At 41.6% G+C, this 19,344-nt stretch overlaps 1 protein-coding gene across 11 annotated transcripts in view; it reads right to left on the minus strand.

The window, feature by feature from the left end:
• Window positions 1-19,344, minus strand: part of LDB2 (LIM domain binding 2) — a 399,681-nt gene that overhangs the window by 1,641 nt on the left and 378,696 nt on the right. For 2 of the 11 annotated variants that reach the window (XM_054484368.2, XM_054484376.2), the window contains exons 6-7: window positions 8,815-8,938; window positions 5,368-5,516 (exon numbers count right to left, since the gene is read on the minus strand). In XM_054484368.2, coding sequence (XP_054340343.1) covers window positions 5,368-5,516; window positions 8,815-8,938 — 273 coding nt within the window. Of the gene's footprint in view, window positions 1-2,670; window positions 2,814-5,367; window positions 5,520-8,814; window positions 8,939-19,344 lie in introns of those variants that run through there. The other 9 variants (XM_054484367.2, XM_054484375.2, XM_054484369.2 and 6 more) reach the window with 6 other exon arrangements.

Genomic DNA, 19,344 nt, shown 5'->3' on the forward strand with positions numbered 1-19,344 from the left:
CAACTTGCCGACATTGGGGACTTTTGAGAGGGCTGTGGAACCTTCTCCTGGGTGCTTCTCAATACCTCCAAAAATCTGCCACTTTTATTTAGGGCCTGTGAGTGGCTTTGGAAACTAGCAGTGACCAGAGACACACGTAAGGTGCAATTCTGCAATATTCACACAACTCATTCCAAACGGTATTTTCTCTGTCCCAGGGATGATATACATTTTAATTGAAGACAGAATCTCTCTTTTCTCTACTCAGCCAGGCCCTTTTATGCAGCCAATATCCTTGACATTCTGCTACTTAATTATGGTAATTAATTTAGGTAAAGTTTTCGATAAAAACAATGTTCACACTGATTTGACAATTTGCATAGCTAATTAAGTCATTAGCAAAAACCTGCTGATTGCCAACAAGCCTTGAATTTACCATCTGTTATTTCATGGTGCCTGTCACCTATCACCACACAGGCAACCCTGCCACCCATCTGGGCAGTAAAGAGAACCAGTCTGCCCAGCTGGTGCCATAAAGGGAAGATGAAGAACGCTAATTATAATTACATTGATGAAGCTGGTAGTCATCAGAGATGGAAGCGTGCAAGAAGAATCCATCTAATCACTCTTCTAAGTACAAATTGTCCTTCCATGCAAATAAGTAAGCCACCTACTGTAGCTGGGAGCATGGGGAGGCCACAGCTGGAGAGGCCAGGGATGGGGAAGAAGAATGCACACACAGGGCAGAGCTCCAGTTTCTTTGTTCAGAGGGGACCATATGGGGTTGATGAGTGACCTTGGCATGGGACAGGACATCTGTCAGGTGGATTCTTCTGGGCAGGCTCTGAGCAATACTCCACTTAAAAGTGCAGTAACTTCAGGAAAGTGACCAACTGTGATCAGCCTCCACTGAGGCCAGAGAAAGTAGGGCTAGCCAGATGCTTTTGGAGATGAGAGGGTGGGGTTTCCAGTAGAAAGGCTAATTCAATAAAATATTTTGACAACTGGGCAGAAATTCATTTTACCAGAGCTTTGCCCAGAGAAGGCTTTCCTGGGACAGTAGAATGGAATACTGCCTACCGTCAGGAGAAGGACCAGTGGGATTTTGAAAGTGTCCATTGAACAAATTCCTTAGTTACCCCCTAGTCTTTTATAATGGAAAACCTTGTTTTATTTATTTCTGCTCCCCACCATTCTTGAGTTCGGGGAGATAATTAATAGGTTTCCAGACTATGTTTTCTGACTAATCATTCTTGTGAATAGATAAAAATGATTTTAAAAAGAAATGTCCCAAATGGAGTAAGTGCCTAAAATGTGAGCTTGGTAAACCCAGCAATAAAAATGCCGGGGGATATTCAGCTCTGTGCTTCCAAGATTTATTTATTTATTATGCAGTGAAGAACCAGAAATGACAGTGACATGGAACGAGACTCATAAAGACTGTTAAGGTGAGATGCAAAGCAGATACCGTCCTTCTGACTGGCAGAAAGGATGACAGGATTTTAGATGGAATGTGGCCGCTGCAGAGGCATGAATGGTATTCAGTTAGCTGGGCAGCTGCAATGTTACCTGTTGGGGGATGTTCAGGATGAAAGAGTGCCACTGAGTTATAGGCAATTAGGAGATGACACTTATGATCAAGAACAAAGGGAGATGGAAAGAATAGGGCTAGGTTGTACAGAGCATGACCTGAGGGTTAATGTCATTTCATGACTTTTGTCCAGCACACTTGAAGGGCTTGGAAAACACATGCATAAGGCGTCACAGGGCAGGAGAAGGATGTTAACCAACCATGTGGGTCTGCATTAGTATTGTGACTCCAAAGTCATTGAGAGAGGATGGGAGAGTATGAGGAAGCATAATTTGAAAGAGGAGGAGGAAAATGAAAAGCAGCCAACTTAAGCATGATATTAAAAGAAAAGCTGTCAACACTCCAAATGCATTCATTGAATTAGAAAACAACAATCATTCAAGAGAAGTACTATGAACCTAGTGGTCTGAATCATTTCCAGTGGAGCCGACAGGCTTGTAATCTGTTCGGTGAATCTTTGTTCTAGGAGCAGCTGGAAAAGATGTCTAGGCATAGGTGTTTTTAAATGTACTAAATTTCAAAGGGATGCCACATATGTTTTACTTATTATATAAAATATCCCTAGCTAGATACGTAGTTGTGTGTGTGTGTGTGTGTGTGTGTGAGAGAGAGAGAGAGAGAGAGCGTGTGTGTGTGTGTGTATGTGTTTGTGTGCGTGCATAATTGACAAATGGCAAGTTAAGGGCTTCATATGCACATAGACAGTTAAGGCCACTTAAAAATATATGTGCATATTTCTATTGGTTCTTCTAAGCCTCTAGACTAGGATAGTGATTATCTGCTCTGGCAGTCTTGATTTGTTATTCTCACACAAAATAAAGCATGATGCACATTCTAGGCTGCCTCTGATTAGGGGTTGTTAGCAACATTTCCCCCCCATTTTGTTAAAAATCCCCCCAACATTGGCAGTGAGAGTACATTTCCTTCCCATCTCTATCCTGTGTGTCCACGAGAGACAACAGCGAGCCATCTGAGAGAGGTCCATATGCCCTCAGCTCCCCACAAGGCCAACTTCTGCTCCTCGCTGGAAGCCCGGAGGTGCCACCAGCTCTCACCCATTTCACATCTTCTCACTAATCCCCCGTGCAAAGACCACCAACCTCTGAGGAGGACTGGAAGTGACTCCTTTCAGGGCCCCTCAATGCTTCTCCTTAAATTGGCCAGAAGGGGTCACTGCTGTTGAATGACACAGGTCTCCATCCCTCCCAGGGTTGAGGCTGCAGTTCGGGATCGCTCCTAGCCCCTGCTCATGGAGTGAGAAGCAGAATCCAAGGATTAAACCCTAGCCCTCGCCAGACACACACATCGCTGCCGCAGCAGCTACACAGACCACAGCTGTGGTCATAGTGGCACATGCCTTTGGACCAGACAGTGGATGCCTGCAGGTAGCATCTCTAGTTAACCAGTAGAATAGTGTTGATAACTCAGTAGACAGGGTTAAAAGATGTCGTCACCACAAGTCATCCAACGCTTATCATTTAATGTCCATTCAACTCCAGGACACATACGAATTTGTACATTTTCCTAATCTGGTTGTCCTTTCTGCCTCTCTGTGACATCTGACAATTTTACTTTATTAAAACATCTTTAACTGCATAGTGTGGAGATAGTGATGAAATCCAGCTCTCCTTTCCTAACGGTGCCTTGCTCTTAATCACACAAAATCCAAAGGGTCTCTACTTGTTATAAACCCTCTGGATACAGGTAACCTCCAGTAAAATACAGTTGTTGATTTGGAAGACAGGAGCATAACAGAGTACAGAAGCTATATCCTCTTTCAAATGAAATTGAAATGATTCTGACTAGACCATATGTGTCAAAACATATGACACGTAAGCTGCTACTCTCAACTTCTACAACCATGTCAGGCATCACTAATGGATGGCCCACCAAACCCAGACTAGACCTTAGAATCCTCCTCAATACCATACTCTGAGGGCTGGCAGGAGAGAGAAAATGTCCTTGCCATCCCTAGATTAGACAGTGAGCTCTTCAATGACAGGGCTTTGTTGTTGTTGTTGTTTTTCACCTTGGTATTGGTGGTACCTGGCACAGCGTGGGCACATAGTAGGAGCTCAGAAAACATTTGTTGAACTGATTGGGATTCTTGCAGCTACAGTGCCTTTAAGTAGCTATGTCACCATTTCGGAATCCTCTGAGATGCACTTTTTCTTATTTGCTAGAGGAAACTAATGAATGTTACTGCCTTTAACTCCAGGATTGGATAAAGAAATGGGCTCCTGTGTACACTTTTTCAGTTGATTTATCTAAATCAGGCCATTTTCTCTATTCAAAATTTCACCAGGAGTGGCCATAACTTGATATTTTTTTAATAAAGAGACTCTTTATTTTCCTCTTTTGGCTTTTTTCCCCTGATCTTCAGAGGTAATATGTATAAAGCCTAGCTCAGAAAGTGGAGGACCACCTGGAGACTATTTTCATTATTTGAAGACTGCCATTTGTAACCTTGTAAAATGTAACATGGTACCTTCCATTTTAGGCTGGTCATTCTCCCCATGACCCCTTCTTTCTAATGCAATGGGAATGAAAAGTATACCCCCTGTCTGTGGGAGACAGGAGAAGAGAAACAATGGCCCAAGGAATCCTCAGGGTACTGATGGGGTTGGTTTTGGCCAAAGAGAACTGATCAGTGGAAAGTAGATACAAGTAGGTGGGGGCAGATTTGAAAGGCACACTTGGAAGTAAGTGGGGAATCCCTGTGCGAAGGTCCACTCGCACATGGAAGCGATGGAGCAGGATCAGAACAATAAGGGTAAGGATGAGAGCAAGAAGGGTGAGGGGGAAAAACGTGGGAAAGACGGAAAAGGTAAAATTGTACTGGTTGAGGGATGTAACAAGAAATAGGGCAACTTTGGAAAACAGAGTATCTAAAGGGTATCCATGAAGCACTAAGAAAATCTCAGGATTTGAATGATGGCCAAACACCTGGTGACAGGGTGGTATGACAGGGACAGCAGAGAAGGAACAGAAGCACTTTAAAGGAGCAAAGGACTTATAAGGAGATAGTCTAATAAGGGGCTGGGGAGTTAGGAGATGGGAGGGAATTAGGCAGAAGGGACAGAATTCAAGAAGAATGAATAAAAGATGAAGAAAGTTCCTGTGCAGTTTTCACTATATGGGACTACCCTCAGCTGTTAGCTTTGGAATTCAAAGAAGTCCCCTTCCTAATGGTCTTTGTCAAGATCAGGAAATGAAAGAAAGGGGCCAAGGGTTCGAGAGAGTTGAGACCAAACGAGAGGCTGATCCTCCCCCTTAGCTAATGAAATGGGCTAAGCGAGAGCTTCACTGAGCTGCATTTTTAGTGGCTGCTGGTTAATTACCTGAGTCTTAAAATAAGAGGGGACGCCCATGTTGGGAAGGCCCAGTCAAATTACAATATGGGACTGAGCTGCTGGGAGCTAGTTTCCAGTGGAGCACAGGGTCTCCAATGATGGTGCTGAGAGGCCTTAATACGCCACCACGCATGCTGCTAAGTGATATTTTAATTAAACCTTAAGTGACATATCTCCTGTCTGTGACTCTGATGGCTTTTTAATTCAGGTCCCATTGCAGCACGACTCTTAATATTCCTTTCTAATTCCCAGTTTGCAGGGGAAGGTTTCCATGGCAGAGTTCCTCCCTCCCATCCCAACCTCTGTCCCTGTCTTTTATCCCTCCCCCACCTCCAACCTGCCCAGGATTTTTTTTTTTTCTAATGAAAAGAGACTTTAATTTGGGCCCTTTGAGTAGGAAGCAGACAGTTAGGATTTTGGGCCTAAGAGGAAAGCGAGACTTACAGGTACCTGACTGGACAGACTCAGGTTTGCGGCTGTGGTCTTCTTCTTGCTGCCGGTGCTGTTTGCGTTGTTCCCAGCACTGCTGTTGGAAGTGCTGCTGGTAGAATTTTTCCTTTTTCTCCGTTTGGTTGTTGGTTGCCTTGTGGGTTCTGCTGCAATATGGAAAAGGGAAGACGGATCAGTTCTAGGGCAAAAGCAACAAGGCAATCATCAGTATGGTTACTCTAAGGAAGCTGTCTTGGTAAACTGAAGAGTAGACTATTTAAACATTTTCCATTTCTTATAGCTTTAGAAAGAATAAAAGGAGAAAACTGTAGATGTATTTTTAGCACAAAATATGGGACACTGTTTTCTTTGTATGTAGACCAAATAATTTTTATTTAATCGTTCTCTCTAATATGTATTTAATTTTGTAAAAATATTTTTTAGGTGTGTAACTACAAGTACCACTTTCATAATTGGATTTAAAACATTTTACCATTAGAAAATTTGGGAAACTTTTTTCCTCTGGTGTATCTTCTCTTTAAAACAAAGAGAGGACTCCTGGGATCCCTAGGGTACCTCCAAGGTACGAGTGAAGTATGAACTATAAATAGCCAAATTCGTAAGCCAGTGTGCAACAGCAGCATCTACTGGTGAAATGTCATATTGCAACCCACCTCTATTATACCTTGATAGAATTCTCAAGTAAAGTCAGTTCCATCAGCTGTGGATGTCGAGCTTAGGGATTCCCAAGTTCAGAAGGAATACCCATGGTTTGGGCCCTGCTGTTTAATGAATGCTACTAATTCCAAAATTGCTAGAAAAAAATATGTCTGAGTATGTGGTATAGCCAGCATATTACTGAGGGGAAATTAGACCTCTTAAAGAAAGGCCTATTCAGAAACAGAGAAAAATATTTTGGACTTGAAGGATGGGGCAACCCTTTAATGGAAATATAGAGACCCAAGGTAAAGTGTGGTAAGAGAAATATTCTTTATTTATTTGTTTGTTTACTTATGAGGTATAGAACATTATGCAATGCTTGTCACTATTCTTAATGTTTCCAATGCACTATTTTATATTCAAAAAATCCTATTAGTTAGGAACTATTATTTTAATCTTTGTTTCATAAATGAGAAAGTTTCAGAAGCCTTCTCCTGCCAATTACTGAATAAGTTGGAAATGGCAAGTAAGAGTATCCTTTTTGCCAGCTCTATTTTAGACCTGACTGTGATGGAGAGAAGGCAACTCAGGGCTACACTGGAACCAAATAAGAGGGCCTTGTAACATTTTCTTAAAACACCTATGCTGGCCGGGTGCCATGGCTCATGCCAATAATCCTAGCATTTTGGGAGGACGAGGCGAGTGGATTGTTTGAGCCCAGGAATTCGAGACCAACTTGGGCAACATGGTGAACCCCATCTGTACAAAATATACACAAATTAGCCAGGTGTGGTGATACACACCAGGGGTCCCAGATACTCTTGAGGCTGAGGTGTGAGAATCACCTGAGCCCGGAAGTCGAGGCTGCAGTAAGCTATGATTGTGCCACTGCAGTCCAGCCTGGGTGACAGAGCAAGACCATGTCTTAAAAACAAAGCAAAGCAAGACAAAATCAAACCAAAAAAACACCTATGCCACTTCTGGTAGACAATGGGAAGGATCTTCCTCTAAGGCTCATTTCAAAGACGACTTAGTCCAATGAGTATCCCTGACTTCTTTTTGACTTTTCTACTCATCTACTATTTTTTTTATCCTCCATAAATATTTTGTCTCTTATGCTTAAAGATTTTCATCAAATGGTCTATCATTTCCTTCCATTGAGTTCAGGGTGCTTGTTCTGAAGGATGAGAGGAGCAGGATATAGAACTGTTCCAGGTCATGGAGTTGAATAAAGGGTTGAGGAGGACATTCTAAAGTCCAGCAGATACTTAGGCCCACTCCCGACAAGTATCTTCTTTCTTTGACCTTAAGAGTATAAATTTGGTGCTTTTTTTATTTGTACTTTGACCATGAAATTGGGGCAAGTGTACCTAAAATGCATACTCTGGACTATTCCCATTACCAGTAGGTGGCTGTGGTAGTAAAGTAATGGACTTTGGAGACATAAAAACCTTTTGGTGACACAGTCTTCCTTCGTTTGTTAGCCATGAGACTGGCTGTGTCAAATTACTACCCTAAGTCTCAGAGTGCACTATATAAAATGGAGATAATATATTTAAAGGTTATGGTAAGGATTCAATATTTTTGCATGTTTTATTCAGTTTTATAACTCCCAGTGGCTAGAACCACGTCTGGGGCCTAGTAAAACTCAATAAGTAATTATTGAATGAATGAAGTAATTAATGAATAATATATCAATTATATATGCCTATGTTAGAAAATATAGCATTTGCTGAGTGGATTACTTTTTTTCCATAAAGTCTTATTAGCATTAAAAGAAAAAATAAAGCCAATTTAAGCACATTTAATATATTTGAAAAATAATATTCCAAAAGTATAAAATTCCCATAAGATGGGGATGGAACTATTCTACATAAAATAACACTTATTTTCTCAGCTTTCTAAATATGTACTTGATTAAATTTGCTATATTCATTTTATATAAAATCCCTGGCCAATTACCAGCCGAAGGTGACCATTATATTTTGTGATTCAGAAAGCTATGTGCCTCGTGTTAATAATTACTCTTTATAAAAATAATTTTTAGCGAATGGATACGTTTTGCTTTTATGATGAATGAGGCTCAACACACGCCTGGGAGTGAAAGTGTATTAGATAGGAAGACAATTAATGATGACTTGAAGCGGTAATTTCAGAACCCCAGCAGGAGACTATAGTATCTAAACTGCATTCTAGGGAAGTGAGGGAAATGGAATCACTTATGTATTCTCTTCATGATCAGAACTTTTCATACAATATATCTTTAAATATAGAGCAAATTTCATTTTCCCTTATCCTTTCCTCCTTTCTTCCTTCATTCCTTTGTTCCTTTTTTCCTTCCATCTTTCCATCCCTTCTTTTTTCTCCTTTCCTTCCTCCTTATATTCCCTGTCTTCCTTCCTTTTCATAATTTCTGTCATTCTTAAAAAACAAAAACCTAAAACATTAGGCCGTGAGAAGCCAGCAGTCTGGCTCAGTGGAAGAACCACTAGACTGGAAGACAGGAACCCCTGGCTCTGATCTCAGCTTTGCCAATGACCTTCTTGATGACCTTGAACACGTCATTTTACCTCTCTGAGTTGCAGGTCCTAATCTGGTAAGTGAGGAGACTGTAGATAATTCTTAAGGATGTTTGCCTGTCACAAATTCATTGTCTTTATGTCCACAACCATGATCAGAATATCCCTAATAAGCTACTTGTCCTGATACATTAATGATCACTTTCTTCTTTTTCACATCACTTCATCCCGGAAGACACCTCTGAAAACGTGTTTAGAGAGAGAGTGAAGAATGAGGGTGTACCTGGCGGAGCCACCATCCGCTGCCACTTCTGAAACAAGCAGGTCTTCAGGCAGTCTCGGGGACTGAGGTTGTAAGTTTTATGTCTTGACATCAGTTCCTGCATTGGCTCCAGTATTACACACAACTGCAAGAAGTTCAAAGACATTGGCATTTCACTACTTTATAACACTGATTACAGTAAATAATGCTAACAGCTGGAATCAAGTAGACAGCTTTGAGGATACTTTTATTTTCCTGGTTTTAATTTTCTTTATATAAATGTGAGGAAAAAGAAATATTACAAAAACTTGATTATATCTACTTAATTATCATTTATAATATGATATTACAGCTGAATGTGATTCACACAGATACACACACAGACACACATAAATGCGCACACACAGACCTGTACAGACAATGGGATGGATATATGTAGCTCTATTCTGAATTCAAATAACTCTTTCTGGTTAAAACAAAACAAAAACACACAAAACCCTCTTCTTTCAGCATGCTTTGATTTCTACTCTGGTTTCTGTTCTTGTTTGTATAACCACATGCTGTGAGTTACAATGCTAGTTTATGCAGATTGGTAGTGAAAACCATCTTTTTTCTTTTCTTTTTTTTTTTTGAGACGGAGTTTTGCTCTTGTTGCCCAGACTGGAGTGCAATGGCGTGATCTCAGCTCACTGCAACCTCCGCTTCCCAGGTTCAAGCGATTATCCTGCCCCAATCTCCCGAGTAGCTGGGATTACAGGCACGTACCACCACACCCGGCAAATTTTGTATTTTTAGTAGAGACGGGGGTTTCTCCATGTTGGTCAGGCTGGCCTAGTACTCCTGACCTCAGGTGATCCCTCTGCCTCGGCCTCCCAATGTGCTGGGATTACAGGTGTGAGCCCCTGTGCCCGGCTGAAATCCATCTTTTAAACTGGAGAACAGAGTGGCAACTACAGGCACTTTTTGATCTTAACTCTTAGAAAGGTGGATGGTGAATGCTGTTTTATTTTTATTCATGTACTCATCTGTATTTTATACATGATGATACTGTAAATAACATATGTCAACATTCATTCAATGTGGGAGGTTTTTTGTGGTTCTGCATACAGCCATCTTGTTCCTTCCTTTGGTTAGATTTTTTTCAGCCTTACTTTGGTCTAAGACATCTGATGACAAAGATTAATGAGGGAAACAAGAAGATAAAACCATTTAGGATTGCCTTGGACTTTTGTGAATTGCTTCTCAATTGGAAGCTTATCAGAATACCACTGCATTGAGAGTACTGTACTTACGAGGACAGAGACCACAGTTTGGAATTGTACATTAATCACTATTGCAATTACAATGATATAAATATTGGCCATGCAGCTTCTTCTGTGAAAAAGCATCACCTTATTATGAAAGACAGATGTGCAGTCTTCAGCCTCATCAGCCTACCTTCCTTATTAGCCCCTCTTCTTATGCCATCCCTCATCTTGAACATGTCCCTAGAGGCCACTCTGCTTTTGGTCCTCTAAGCTCTCTCTACCTGGAATTCTTCTCTCCCCTCCTCTTGGAGAATGCCCACTCATCCTTGAAGACATAGTTACTTCTTCTGTTAAGCCTTCCTCCCAGATGTGCACCTCTCCCCACACAGGCTGAGCTGTGTGCCTCTCTTCAGTTCTCCATAGCACCCAGCTCCTTCTGCTGTATGGACTCACTCATTCATGCTATGAAACCATCTGCTTCTAAGTCTGCCTCTACCACTAGGCCATGAATTCTTCCAAGGCTGAGACTACGCCTTTTATCTCTGTGTTCCTAGTTTAACTCAAATGAATAGATGCATTTAAAGAGTGATTCTTAGAAAGTCTGGAAGATCTTCCTATGCTGACGTTTCTCGAAGTGTGATCTAAGAAACACTTCCATCAGAATCAAATGGGCTGACTGTTAAAAATTCAGATTTCAGGGCTATGCCACTTCTGTTTCATTGGGTCTTGAGGTGGGGTTCCAAATCTGCATACCCCTGTTGTGGCTCAGAAAATGATACCCCCAAGTGAAGGCCTCTGTATAAAGCAAAGTTTGTCTTTTACTTTCTCCTGCCCTACTCTGCCATCCCTCATTCTCCCCCACAGCAAGCCATAGAAACTAGAATGCCTCTTCCCCAAGGAAGGTCATAGAAACCGGAACCCATCCCCGCCAAAGGTAGATGTAAAATCTAAACATATTATTCTAACTTTTCCCTGCCTTTCTGTGTAAGAGCTGGCCATAAAGAAATTCTGTGATCTGCTTTGGAAATAGGTCATAAGACCCACATTCCAGCAAGGATCCTGTCCCATACCCAGGAGGAAGGAGTGCTGAGCGGAGAGACAAAGAAGAATCTGAACAGACAGGCCTTGCTACGTTTCCCTACTCAGTTATTCCCATTAGGTCATACTCTCTTTGTCCAATCACAGTCCAACACAGTTTTGCATTCCTCATTGAGCCTAAACATAAAAATGAATCATTTTTTCCTGTATCTTTGGGTCTTCATTCTCAAGGCTCCTGTGTCATGTAAAACTTTGATTCAATAAATGTTATACTTTTTTCCTGTTAACTTGTCTTTTGTTATAGGAGTGACCCTTATAATAGGTAAGAAAAGGAATCACACTTTTGTATCCCTATGCCCTCACATGATTCCGACAAACACGACTAGAATTTGAGGTCCACTAACCTATATATCCATGGCTTTCGAATAGATGATAGAGACAGCAAGACTTGCACAAACCCCCAGTGGTGTCCAGTTCTAAATCCATCCTCTTCTCACTTCCTCCAACTGTCTCATGTTCTCTTCCTTCCTTCTTAAGTCTAAGCATGATAATTATGTTTACCTAGAAAGGTTCTTCAGTTGTTTGTACCTATTACTGACCTAAGCTTGCTTAAACGGCTAGCTGCACTTTTCTTTCATTTGTAATTTCTCTGGAAGACAGTAAGATTCAAAGCCTGAACAACGCAGGAATATGTGCATCACAGGGGCCAAAACATCAACCCTAGTAAATCAGGCTGTAAAGTAATGAGACCTGGGTTAGTAACGCTGGATCTTCAGTCTTGCTTACTTTGATGTCCTTTTTGAAATCTAAAGTGTTAATATGGAAAAACCTGTGAAAAAGGCAAGATTACTATACAGTTAACTCCATATTCCAACATTATGAAGACTCTGTGTGTATTACTCTGTTAAGAATTCCTTGCTGATCCCACTATAGGGTATATCCCCAAATGAAGATAAATCCTTCTCCCAAAAGGACACCTTCACTCATATGTTCATTGCAGTACCACTCACAATAGCGAAGATGTGGAATCAACCCAAGTGCCGGTCAATGGTGGATTGGATAAAGAAAATGTGGTACACATTCACCATAGAATACTACACAGCCATAAAAAAGTACAAAATCATGTTCTTTGTAGTAACTTGTATGCAGCTGGAGTCCATTATCCTAAGTGACTTAACACAAAAACAGAAAACCAAATACTGCATATTCTCACTTATAAAAGAGAGCTAAACATTGGGTACATATGGGCACAAAGATGGGAACAGTGACACTGGGCACCTCAAAAGCAGGAGGGAGGGTTGAAAAACTACCTATCAGGTACTATGTTCACTGTTTGAGTGACAGTGTCAATAGAAGCCCAAACCTCAGCATCACATAACATGCATGTGTAACAAACCTGCACATGTACCTCCTGAATCTAAAATAAAAATTGTAAAAAAGATGCTTTGCTCAAATCAAAGTGAAAGTTACAGACTACTTCCTTGCCTTTCCAAGCCATCAATGCTCACCAGACCAAAAGGAGTGAAAGATTCCACAATCATCTATGCAAATAGATTTAAGAGTGGGTTATCCCTCAAAGAAGTACCACTGCATCTGTTATTAAGCAAGAATGGTAAGAAAAGCTTCAGAGAAATCCGAAAGACTAGGAAACATTTTAGAGTATTTTTTTTTTAGTATTTAAAACAGTTAAAAATCTTTTCAACATTTTCAAATTATTTTCATTTGGTTCATTTACCACTCATCGTAAATGAGCTTACGCTGGAGATAAAATACATGGGTGGAGTGGAACAAACATGGATTTACAAGCTAAGAAGTCTAGGTAAGGATTATTTATTTATTTATTTATTTTATTTTATTTTTTGAGACAGAGTCTTGCTCTGTCGCCCAGGCTGGAGTGCCGTGGTGTGATCTTGGCTTGGCTCGGTGCAAGCTCTGCCTCCTGGGTTCACACCATTCTCCTGCCTCAGCCTCCTGAGTAGCTGAGACTACAGGCGCCCGCCACCACGCCCAGCTAATTTTTTGTATTTTTTTTTAGTAGAGACAGGGTTTCATCGTGTTGTCTAGGATGGTCTCAATCTCCTGACCTCATGATCTGCCCGCCTCGGCCTCCCAAAGTGCTGGGATTACAGGCGTGAGCCACCACGCCCAGCCTAGGTATGGATTTTGACTGTCACTAGATATTCATCCTTGGGTAAGTTATTTAAAAACACTGGGTTTCCGTTTCACCTGCAAAACAATACCCATCTTATATACTGTTGTGAGAATTTGAGTTAATATGTCTAATGCATGACTATTTAATAATCTGTAGATATTATTAATTATATATTAGCAAGCATGCATAGGTTGCAATACAAACTACATTTCTATTACTTTACATCAACAAACACTTATTGAGCTTCCTCCTAAGTATCAAGCATTCTGCTTGGTGCTGGGGACACAAAAATGAGAATAACACAATCTCTGCCCTTAGAGGGAATCCTTAAAAATGCTTTAAGTATATTAATAAAACTATCCTGTCTTAGGAAATCACATTCTTCCAAAGCAAGTATTTTTCACTGTATGACAAGGTAGATGGTGGGGGTGACCTGTCTGGACCTAGAAAGGACCATCAGCATTGGGCATGCTATGAAATGGGAGAGTTACACTCATTGTGGGGACCCATGAGCTCATTGTCTTTTCCTTTTTTTGCAGTGACTTTCCTCTCTGGGTTTTCAGTAACATTTCTTTTTCAGGTGCTAATCTTCAAAATTTATCCCTTTCCCTTTAATGTAAAAATATCTTCCCATCGCTGTAACCCACCCCAAAGGAGCTTGCATCTCTGAATGCTAATCAAGAATCCCCAAAGTCATTTTTCTTCCAGTGGAGAGTCCGGGCTGGAGAGGCAGCCCTCCCCTTATTCATGTATGCAAATGAGGCTTCTTTGCTGCAAAGATGCGATGGCTGTGCTGGGCTCTGTGCTGTAGGTGGCAGAACTAACTCAGATAAGAGCCTGTCTTCTTTGGCAGTAAGCCAGTGCATCTTGGCAACAGCAAAGGCCTGGGGCATTATGAAATGAAATCAGGAAGCAGGTTTGGGGAGTGGGTTCCCTTAGTCGCTAGTCAAATCCGTTGGGAGCTGCCGTTCCTACTCTCCCTGAGGTCTGAGACCCTCATGAGAATCTGGTGAAGGCTATGCAGCCTGTCTTTCAAATTCTGTACAAAATTTCCGGTGGTTGTTGAATCCTCTATAGCCCCATCCATCGACTCTAGGAAGAGTCCCCTGTTTGTAATAAGTATGAGCCAGGTTACAAGATATATGCCTTTTCCTCATTACCCCACTCCACATACACATAAAAAAACACCAGTCAAATGCACATTATAGAACTGAGCATAATAACACAAGGTCCTTTGATGTTGAAAAAATTAATCTGCACAGTCAGGACAGCTACAAAGTGCCCACTGGACTTCTTCCCTTTGCCTAAAAAGAAAGGGCACAGACATGTTTGCAACATCTGCAGCAGCCTGCATGCATGCTTGCACTTTTGTTTGGTCTCTTCCTGGGGTAGTACCGGAGTGAAGAATACCATGAGGAATCCCAGGACACTGTGGAAAGGGAAGTGATCAGCAAGGCCCGAGATCACTCTTTGAATATAAAACCCATAAACATGGTGTCCCTGTCAAGTCCGGATAGGATCCCTAAGAAAGCCATTGTTCATCCTGGCAAAGTTCCAAGGACACCTTTTTGCAGACTTAATGAATGTTTTAGGCTGAGCTTGCTCTCCTATGCTTCTGACCTCTTTTTTTCTGAGATTCTGGCCCCAATACTGACCCTTTGGTATGAAATTTTGTAATCACAACAGGAACTTGATGAATGAGTGGGTGGATGGATGGATGGATGGATGGATGGATGGATAATAGATAGCTTGGCCAGATTTATAGCAAGGAGTCATTTGTTAATGGCAGACAAATCAGGCATGGTCCTGTGTGCTCTGAAGTGATGAATTTGTTCATTTGATGAATAAATGATTGTCTCCTGCATGCAAAATGCTTTGCACAATGCGTATGTATGTCCTGGCCAGGCAGGAAGCTCTTAGCTCAGTCCCAGGATTTCTGCCTTTTCATATTAACAGAGGGCCTAACAAATGTAGACAGTGCAGTGTTTTGCTCTTGTTTTGCTTTTCATCTGACAGCTCTCCTGGAGAAATTTGATGCTTTTCACTGCACACTCATACCCATTCTTCTGGGGCATCTCATTGCCCGAATCTCAGAAACAGGTGGTGCTTGTCAGAATTGGCTGTGAACTACAAAGCAGTATTTGATTGTCTCCCAATCTAGGCTCCATCTACTATCAACATTTTAATTCCATCTTTTTTGTGTGACATCCTATGGCCTCGAACCCTCTACTCTTTGTATGTAGGTCTCTTCAGAGTTGCTAGGTCAACGCGTTGCTCAGACCTTTGCTTGTGTTTTTTTTTTTTTTTTTTTTTTGCTTAAAAGACCTTCTCTCCTCTTTCCCAGTCATCTTAACTAGGATTTGGCAAACTATGACCTGTGGACTAAATATCCATGCTCACTTACTGTCTATAGCTGCTTTTGTGCTACAGCAAAGCTCAGTAGTTGGACAGCCCACAAATTAAAAAATACTCACTATCTTGTCCTTCACAGAAAGTTTGTTGACCCTTGAACTAAATCGGTACTATTCCAAGGAGGTGGCTGCAAATGACTTGTTACGTCTCCATAATAGGATAAAGAGCTTGAGGCAGAGCATGTTCAATTCATTGCTTCCTTTATTGAGAAAGTTTTGCATTAAAAAGGTATCAGATCAACTAAACAATATGCCCAGTGACATAGTTGAGTTATACCCTGGAGAGAGCTCCTTTACATGTTGCGAACCAGTCGCCCACACTAAGTCACACTATCTGAACCATTTAAGGTCCTCCAAGGTCCAGCTCAAATCCCACCTCTGTCTCCGACCATCCTATCCTGCAAGGGACTCTTTTGCTTCTGTGGCACTTATCATGAATCTTTGCACATCTCAGTGTTTATATTTGCATTAGAAATTTTCCTTTCTTGTGGCCTTGTTCACCTCTTATCTACGGCAAGCTATATTTTACTTTTCTTTTTATTTAACACGGTATTAGGTATACTCAAATATTTGTTGAGTCATAACTTAATAATATCTACAGAATGCCTAGTCTATGTCTATCCCTGGAGTATGCACCTTAAATTATTATATCATTAACCCTCACCCCCACCTTTTGGCCCACTTTTACAGGTGAGAAAACTCATACCCAAACCCATTAAATCATCCAGAACTAGTGATAAAGAATGTGGTTCCTACAGTGTATCCAAGGCAATATGGCTATTTGAAGGGCAGAGAAGAGGTTCAGTCAAGTTTCTCTGACTTCAACCCTGTACTATTAACTCGTAACTGCTATGTTGTTTACCTCTCTGAATATCAGTGGCCTAAATGACTTCTAAGATACTAAGTTCAAAGCCTTTCACTGTTTTTGTGTTTCTCTTTGCAAATGGTATTGATCGACAGAGCTAATACATGGCAAACTTGGGGGTTTGAACCCAGATGAATCTGGTTCCAAAACCTACACAGAGAGGTAGGTGATGCAGAAGGGTGTAGGTTTTGGAACCAGATTCATCTGGGTTCAAGCCCTCCAACTCAGCCATTGTCTAGCTATGTGTTCTTGGCCAAGAATTTTAGCCTCTCTGAATCTCAGTTTCTTCATCTAGAAAATGGTGATAATACTACTTATCTCTGACAGTTTGAAACAAAATAAGTAAGCCCTTAATACAAAAGCCTGGAACTAGGTCAGCACTCAAAAGATGAACACTGCTGTGATGAGAAATGATATCTGAGCCCCAATGAGCCAGGAGCTCTATGTATTATGGGACTGAGAAGCTGCTTTGGGAAGTAAGTCACATGGTCTCTGGAAGTCTTAGGGTCACTAGATACAATGAATGCCCCAAAGAGTAGTAATCAGGCCAGTGGTACATGGCATTTTAGTAGCTAACGTCTCCGATAATAACCCATATTTAGAATTCGTGATAAATACCAAATGTTCAATTCCACAGCCAGGTTTTTTCGCCCTCCCCTCCCCGCCGCCCCACCACCAGTAATTTACTCCTCTGGCTAAATCCGTACTAGAAAGACATCAGATGATGGGGGCAGGGGGAGATTGAAAAACAAAACTCTTATCTAAGAGTGAAGGAGTCTCTCCTAATTAAGAAACACATAATGAAAAGATAATATATGGAATCTAAAAGAGAAAAAAAAACAAAAAAGCAAATAATCCCCACTAAGAATCAGATAAGAATGAAAAACAGGCATCTACATGACTAAACTCACTCTGCTCTGAAGAGGAAGAACAAGGGATAGAGGAAACACTTTCCCTTAGAAGCGATACAATTCCAAAACATCAGATTATGATTCAGGTTTATTTCCTGATAGGATTAAAGGTAGATTGGTTGTCAAATTCAAAACATACTCCTTTTTATCTGAAGATTCAACTGGGGGATGTGTTGCCTTTTCTGTTTGTTTGCAAATTGATTACTCATGAAAGTTATCGCATCCAACCCTGGAGACAGGGAGTCCCTCTGTTCTCAGGCAGAGGAGAGTGGCGGCAGCTGTCACTCCAGTCTTGAAGGGACCATCCTTCTTCCAGAGTGATCTTCCTTGATTTCACTTTTGAGGCTGTTGGGAAGGAGGCCATTGACTGCTTTTCTGACCCACCCAGGGGAGAAGTGCTTGGACTGTTTTCCTACCCTGGGGCAGCCCTGTCAGACTAGCCAAGTTCACGATTTCTGCTGTACCCGTTAGGCCCCTGAAGAGACCATTCAAGGCCCCTTCTGTTCTGTTCTTTACCTCTGATTCTACAGCCATAATTTCTCTGCCATATCTTCCTGCATGGGCACCCCCTTCCACAATGCTCGGGTTATTTGCCTCTTTGCTCTTAGCCCTGCCCCTTCCTTCCAGCTCTGCATGGCAGGAGACAAGCCCCTGCACATTATTTCCCAGCTGTCTTTGCCAGCTGGCTTCAGGCGAGGTTTGGCCAGTTGGAGGTACTCAGGGAGATTAGAGAGAAGCAGGTTGTGTTCGTTTCTTAGGACTGCCATATCCTGGTACCACAGACTGGGTGGCTTAAAACAACAGGAATGTATGCTGTCTGTTCTGGAGGCTGGAAATCTGAAATCAAGGAGTAGGCAGGGCCGAGCTCCCTCTGAAGGCTCCCATGAAGAATCCTGCCATATCTCGTCCTAGCTGCTGGTGGCACCTGCAATCCTTGGGGCTCATTGGCTCGTAGCTGCATCACTCCAATCTCTGCCTCCATCTGCACATGGCCTTTCCCCTATGTGTCTGTGTCCTCTCCTCTTCTTATAAGGACACCAGTAATTAGATTTAGGGTGCACCCTAAATCCAGAATGATTTCATACTGAGATCTTTAACTGATAACATCTGCAAAGAGTACTCCCAAATAAGGTCACATTCTAAGTTTCCAGGGGAATATGAATTCTGAGGGAGCCTATTCAACCTACTCTATGGTTAAGGAAATAAGGAGGGGTATTTCTTGCCTTCTCTGTAGTTCAGGTAGCCTTTTCAGCAGCTGTCATCAGACACATCCACTGCAGTTCCAGCTGATACCAGGTGACCCTATACCTTCTGCCTTTGTTCTTCTAGCCCTAGGAGTGGCAATTGCTAATCTTAGTGCTTCCTCATCGTCCTGTGATTGTTTGTCCAGCTCCAGCATCTTTATAAGCATATGCTATATTAAATTTCCTCTATTAAATTATCAGGTGTGGATTTTGTTTTCCTGGGTGGACTCTGATTGACATACATGGTTTATAAGATATTAGACAATATGTGCAAGATGAAGGACTTTGGGTGTCTGGGAGCCTCGTGTGTTGTGGCTAGATATGCAAATTCAGCTTCAGTTCAAACTCCAGCTACTTAATAAGGGGTTGACCTTGGGCAAGTGACTTAATCTCTTGGTGTTTCAGTCTCCCCATCAGCAAGATTGGTATAACAATAGTAACTAACTAGTGGGGTAACTAGCAGAAACAAGCAAATTTATTTGAGGTATTTACCTAGGTTCTGGCTTATGGAAAGTGCTCTATACATGTTTAATATGATTGGACTATTACCAAGAGGGGGGCAGGGGTTTCACAGAAGACACTTTAAAACTTGGCACGACCTACTTGTTAAAATTGTATAGATATTCCCCGCCGTGTGTGTTTGTGTGTGTGCGTGTGTGTGTGTGTGTGTGTGTGTGTATATA

Source organism: Pongo pygmaeus, chromosome 3 (genome assembly GCF_028885625.2).
Source record: "Pongo pygmaeus isolate AG05252 chromosome 3, NHGRI_mPonPyg2-v2.0_pri, whole genome shotgun sequence".
Lineage (NCBI taxonomy): Eukaryota > Metazoa > Chordata > Mammalia > Primates > Hominidae > Pongo > Pongo pygmaeus.